The sequence below is a fragment of the Humulus lupulus genome, chromosome 6 (assembly GCF_963169125.1).
Source record: "Humulus lupulus chromosome 6, drHumLupu1.1, whole genome shotgun sequence".
Classification (NCBI taxonomy): domain Eukaryota; kingdom Viridiplantae; phylum Streptophyta; class Magnoliopsida; order Rosales; family Cannabaceae; genus Humulus; species Humulus lupulus.
The window spans coordinates 50,750,462-50,757,318 of record NC_084798.1 but is presented as its reverse complement, the minus strand read 5'-3'; the positions used below and the strand labels follow the sequence as shown (position 1 = coordinate 50,757,318).

The following is a 6,857-nucleotide window of genomic DNA, read 5'->3' as shown; positions in this document are numbered from 1 at the left end:
CTTCAGTACTTTGGAAACTTTTGATAGTAGTGGAGAATTGATTTTCAACAAGTTTCTTAAATGTTTGGAATGTAGATAGAGCTTGACTTTTCAGTTGTAAGGGATAACCATGAAAATCTAGAGTAATCATCAACAAAAAGAATATAATATCTATTACCATCAGTTGATAAGTTAGCACTAGGACCCATAAGTCTGAATAATTTAAATAAAGATGATTGGTTGTTCTAGAATAGGAAATAGGAAATGACAATTTGTGACTTTTACCAAATTAACAAGAAGAACAAATAACAAATATATTTCTTGTACGTGTTATATTACAAGAGCTTACAACTCTAGAAACATTATTCGAAGGAGCATGACCTAAATGGGTATGCCAAATGTCAAAAAGCACAGTTTTATTGTTATTACAGTGAGCAGAAAAAAGCAGAAATAGTTGAGGTATTGTTCAGCAATGAAGATGCATGATAGTTAAAGGAACATGCAAGATGAGATTTAGTAGCTTGAAGAGTATATATACTATGATGAAGAGTCCCTTGATGAAGGAGCTTCCTCGATTGAAGGTCTTTCACAAGAAAATAGTTAGCAAAAAAGTCAACACTGACATTATTATCTAAGGTAAATTTAGAAAGACTAATAAGGTTAAATTTCATAGAAGGAACATGGAAAACATTATTAAGAGAGAAAGTAGAGTTTTTATGAAATAAAGAACAAGAACAAGAATGAATAATAGGGATATTGCAACTATTACCAACAGTCCCTTTGTCATCACTGCTGTAAAGAGTTGAAACATCAAGATTGTCCAACTGATTGCTGAAGTTATGTGTTGCACCGGAATCGAGAATTCATGGTTCATCTTGAGGTTGTGAATGAGTTGCTATCATGGCTTGAGGACCTTGACGAGGTTGTGGACCTTGAAAATTAGGGTCAAAGAGACAAAAGCATTGATAGGCTAAGTGACCCTGTTTTCCACATAATTGACATGAAGCTCTAGGTTCTCCACTGTACCTATTAGACAGTAATATGTTTTGAGACGAGTGAGAGAAGCCACTGTAGTATCCAGTGCTACGATTATTAGTAGGGTGTCAAAAATTTCTAGTGAAATTTTGAGTTCTTGCAGCAATATTGGCAGAAACAATATGTGGTTCCTTCAAATGTTGATTTTCCAATATGAGTTCATGAGACAATAACATGCTAGTAATATCATCAATGGTAATGGGATTAGTATTTGTTGTTAAAGACATACCAAATGAGTTATATTTGAGTCCAAGACCGGCTAACAGATACAGAATATGATCTTTGTTAGACACGTGTTCATTAGCAACAACAAGTTTGTTAACCTTCATGATATATTCATGGAACCTTTCTTTGTCGTTTGAAGTTGTAGGCGGAGCTGGAGGATTCGTGCTTGTGAAGCCCCTGAAAAAGAACAAAGAAGAGCATTCCAGGCACTGGCAGAGGTGGTGTGGCCAACGATTTGTGCCATGGCTTTTGGGTTCAAAGAGGAGAATAGCAAACTCAAAATTAACTTATGTTTGTGCCTCCAAGAAACAAAATATGGGTTCATAGTAGTTGAGTCAGGAAGAAATTGAGAGGGAGATGGATTTGTACCATCTATGAAATATTCTATGCCATTCGCTAAAATAACATTCTCCATTTGTGTCCAACAGAGAAGAAAATTTGTATGATCAAGCTTAATAGGGTGAACAGGGTTAAGGGCTTAGGCAAAAGGATTGACCAAAGATGCTACAGTGAGAGGAGGGAGAACTTACGATGAGATTGGAATGGAGGAGGCAGAATCAGGTTCTGTAGTTGGGTCCGCCATGGATGGATAATGACAGAAGAAAAAAAGAAAAAATAGGGTTTGGAAAAGAAATACAGAGGATACAATTAGGGCAATGGCTCTTATACCAAGAAAGTTAAATCAGAGAATGGAAAATGAAAGTGCATAAACCAAATCAATTTATGCTTGGGATTATCCTTTTATTTATAGATTGAAAGAAGAATATAAGAAAAAAGAAAAATAACAAAAATTGAACTAAATAACTGAAAATAATACAAACTTGACTAAACAGTAATAATTACCTAAATATTGTTATATCAAACAACTAACTATTAACAATTATTGTGAAAATCATCATGCATCTCCATGTGCCTTAGGTTGTGGATAGTTGCATTTATTTTGCCAACAAAATTAGACAATCTTAGCTTACTATTGTGGTAAGCTCCATGATACCAAGACTTGCAAAAATGTCTCTACAATCACAACAAGAGAATCTCTAAGCACGCACACAAAACTTTTCTCAAACACCAAGCAAACACACAAAATACAACAAGAATCAAGAAAAGATCACACCAAAGAGTTATGGTACCCATAAAGTGGGCTACATCTAGTCTGAGCCTTCTCCACTAAAGTATAATTACGACTACAACAAATCAAGTCCCTTCGAATCGACTTCTTCAACAACTTAGAACGATTAACACCGTTGGAGCACCTAGTTTATGCTGGGATTTGTGCCCTTAAAGCGTATTTCTATATGAACGATTACTGTTAATTAAATAAAGTTAATATTTTGCACTCATATTTGTATTTAATTATACATGTCATTTATCATGAAGATCCAATATTATTGATGTGGTCTTGAATTAAGTATATGTATAATGATATATAAATATACAAGAAGATTTAATTCAAGATAATAATATAAAATTTTTCCATAATCGCTAAATAAAGTGGGAGCTTTATTTAATAAAGATTATGAGTAAAATTTATTTTCTTTTTAAGACAGAGTAGTTTATCCTTGTTAAGTGTAGCAACACAGAAAGATAGAGGTACCATATACAATATAGATTATATTGGACTAGAACATGATGAAAGAATGAATTTCCTTCTGAAAATTTCATCATGTTGAAAAGAGGATCTTCCTTCCGAAAATTTTATCAAGACCTCCTTCATCATTTCCTCTTTACATCCTTCTCGGAGTGGGTTTTCTTGCGGTGCAGAATCTTTACATTGACCATGAATCTTGAAGCCATCTTCGGTCTCATTTCTCGCATGGTCGCTTTTTCTAGCTTGATGACGGATGGTATCATGATCTTAACGTTGAGATTGGGGAGCTGGTTGGCGATGGTCTTGGTTTGCAGGAACATAAGTCTCATTTTGTCGAACAGGTGGCGCCCCTTGGTAATTGTGTTCTCAATTGGCGGGACCATTGGGCAGTGTGTTGATATGAAGATCATCGTCGTTGTTTCCAAGAAACTGGATGGGTGTTGGCTCAATTACTGGTGGATGGATTTTGTTCTTCAGATCGGCGTTTTCTTTACGAAGATTTACCAATTCGGCCTCCAACTTTTCTTGAGCATCTTACAGTACATTGATCTCTTCCTCAAAATGTTGATGTGATGCCTCCATGAGTTTTCACATTCGATCCAATTGTTCGTTAACATCAGACGTGTTAGTCAATGTCGAGACATTATTTTTTGGAGCCATAGATTTTCGTTCCTCTTCAAGTCACACGGTCACTTAGTGTTTCTTTAACTCTTTGATGATATTCGTTCCAACAGATGACACCAATTGTTAATGTTGAAGATTTTCTTGGGAATTTTCTAGAAATTGATCTTTCTTTTCCGATGGCTTTAACTATCCCTCCTCCGATTTGAATCTTGAATCTTCAAAGTGAATCAAACCACCTGGGGTTACGTGTAAGAAAACCCTCTGATGCCTAAGTCAGTTGAGTGTTTATATAAGTAGAGTAACATTACAGAAAAATAAGAGTTGCCTTTGTTGTTTTCAACATTGGCTATTTATAGCAATTGAGAGGAGAGTTAAGGATTAGGTGGAGAAATGTGATTGGTCGTTGAATAACCATCTCTCCCGCCTCTAACTTTCCTAATCTTTAAAGATTATATCAAAAAAGAAATTAGAATTCCCTTCCACTTTTGTTGGAAGGGCTTACTTTCACTTCCGCGCAGAAGCGGACTTTGTATTCGTTTAAATAACTACTTACTTAAATGCACCATATTAGGTTTTTTCAAAAGAAATGATTAATTAGATTGGCTAAAAAGCTTCGGGCCCAACGTCATACAACGAATTTGGCCTTAGGCCCAACGTGGCATTTTTTGGGTTCCAACACTATCATAAAGGGAGAAGGTTCTAGAGATGCATGCGTTCCCATAGAGAAGAGGAAACAAAACAAGAGGAGAAGAGAGAGAGAAGTGGTGAGCAAGGAAAAGAGTTGCCATTTTTAGATTACCCATAACTCTGGATCCACCATCAGTAAATTAGCTTTAATTTGAGTTGTAGATGTCTGATTTATACAAACTCAATATCGTTGGAAAACTAATTCAATAAAATACAACTTTATAGTAGGAACCATTCTATAATTTGCAAGATATCATGGTCAAAATTGAGTCTCAAAGTGATATGACCTTAGAACTACAAAAATTGCACTTTCCTTATTAGTGTGGAAAGCCAAGGAACGAAAGGGGGAATTGACATTTGCATCTGCCATTTTGGATAGATCAAAATGTATTTATTTAATTAATTAGTTTTTGGAATTAAATAAATTAATAAGAAATTAATTTTTTTTATTATTTTAGAAAACCTAGTAAACACTATATATAGAACCCACTACTGCAAAATTAGGCTTTCTCCGGAGTTTTTTTCCTTAATACACTGCGGGTTTTGGAAGTAATGAGAACCGCAGTGTAATCGACCGCATATAAAATACCACGAAAAAATAGTAGAGAAAAGTAAGATTTTTTTAAAAAAAAAAAACCGTAGTTAAACCTTTTTTTTAATATAATTTTTTTTCATATATATAAGATTAAATAATTATTTTTAATACCAATAGAATTATATTAATAATATTGTATTCAATACCAAATTATATTTAAATTTTTTAATATACAATACCATATTTAATGTTATTATTATATAACTAAATTTTATAAATTATTATCTAAATAAACAAAATGTATATAAATTAAAATTAAAAAAATATTCATATATTATTACTAATTAAAAGATGTCATTTATATATACATAAGTAATTTGGCATATATACATAAGAAAAATTAAGAACATGTGAATCAAGTTACACAAAAGAAAAATTTGACTTGATAAATAAATAGCATTAATCTTGCTAACCAGTCCCTTTGTAGTGGAAGTTGGTCATCCTTGACACTGAATATCTTTTTGTCAAACCACTACAAAACTGACAAGTAAATATAGATTAGATAACTATATATAATTTTTCTTAAACAAAAAAGCTATATAAGATAACATACTTTCTTCTTGAGAACTTCTGCCAGATTTGGCGCATTTACAAGATCGTAAATGTATCTTAATACATAAAAGCCACATTCATGACTTTGAAAAAAACGTAGAGAAGAATGATATTATGATATTTGAGACATTTTCTATGCACTTTTTATTTAAGGTTGAAAAAAAAAGTGTGGAGAAGGCCTATATTTGTATTAGTGACCTTAGGACCCTAGAGAACATTTTGCTCATCATTTCATAGTTGTGGTTGCCAACCCTATAGGGAAAGAGAAGAGAAAGAAGGGAATAAGGAATAGAGGAAGAGAGGGTTTTTCGAAAATTCTATGAATTCCATAACCTATTATTCTCTACTTAATTCTAAGATATATATTTTGGGTTTTTGATTGAGCATAGGTTGTTGTGGTGTCAAAAGGCTTAACCATAGTGATAAGTGTTGTTCTGCACCATCAAGAGGTAATGGAAAGTTTGTTGTTTATTTCTTTTTTTTATTGGTGAATTTTCATAGAAAAGCATGCTAGAATGTGGTTTGATTTTCTTTTTGAATAAAGATTGTGTTTTGAACTTGGTACAATTGACTTTGAAGATGATTGAGTCTGTTATTATTTTGGAAAAGAAAATGTGAGTTTATAACATATATGTTCGTATTGATATTGTTAAATGTTGGTGATTTTGAAATGGCAATAAGGATATGAGATCTATAGGAAGAATGTAATAGTCTTATGTTGATTCATCTCTTGTTTTATGCTATGATTTTATGTATGGTTTGATAATTTGAATGACAAACATATTACGGTTCAATCTCTTTTTGAAAGATATGTTTTGATTTTGATATATTAATTTTGTGTTGTTGGTTTAAATTAATTTTGATGCCTTGATTCTATGTTTTATGAAGCAAGTTTTGGTATTAGGAACATGCTAGGTTTGGATCTTGAAATTTTGTTAAAATTGGAGAGTGTTGCTATGCTAGGGATTTCGACCAATAAAGAAAAAAATGGATTCTAATTGTTGTTTTATTTTCATTAGTTCTCTTTTTATGTGATGAATGAAAGGCATGATAAATTTTGGGATTTATTTTGTTAATATAGTGTATACATAATTCGACCAAGGGTATTGTAAATCCTATAATTGACATTTTTATAGAAATATCTTTTTCTTAAAAGATAAATTGGTTGTTTCCCGTTATTATAATTTTCGGAATTAGTTGTTTCCCTTTATTATAATTTTCGGAATTGTTTGTTTCCCTTTATTATAATTTTCGGAAATCCACTTTCCCATTTTGTGAAATTTGGATAATTGTGAGCTTCCTTATTTAGCTTATATTGTCCCATTTTGTTTATAAAGGGAAGATTTATATTGCAAATATTCGGTACTTACCCAAAGTTGTTTATGGTTTATTTGCTTATATATTTTCGTGCATATCAAGAATTACAAACAGGAAACTGGTTCCTTAATATCATTAATTGTTGTTTCCTTTTTTAGCTTGTTTTTTATTCGACACAGGTCTGAGCTGTCCCCACCAATATCGTATCTGTCGGATCAGCATCTTCTAAAAAAGGCAACTCTTCATCAATCAAGA

At 32.4% G+C, this 6,857-nt stretch overlaps 1 protein-coding gene across 1 annotated transcript; it reads right to left on the bottom strand.

Moving 5' to 3' along the window:
- Positions 1-268: 268 nt before the first annotated feature.
- On the bottom strand, positions 269-2,246 carry LOC133782163 (uncharacterized). The gene is made up of 2 exons (XM_062221371.1): positions 1,770-2,246; positions 269-1,485 (listed from the first exon to the last, which is right to left on the bottom strand). Exons 1-2 carry the CDS (start codon positions 1,820-1,822, stop codon positions 1,083-1,085), a joined length of 456 nt encoding a protein of 151 aa, XP_062077355.1. The 5' UTR covers positions 1,823-2,246; the 3' UTR covers positions 269-1,082.
- Between the last annotated feature and the right edge of the window lie 4,611 nt (positions 2,247-6,857).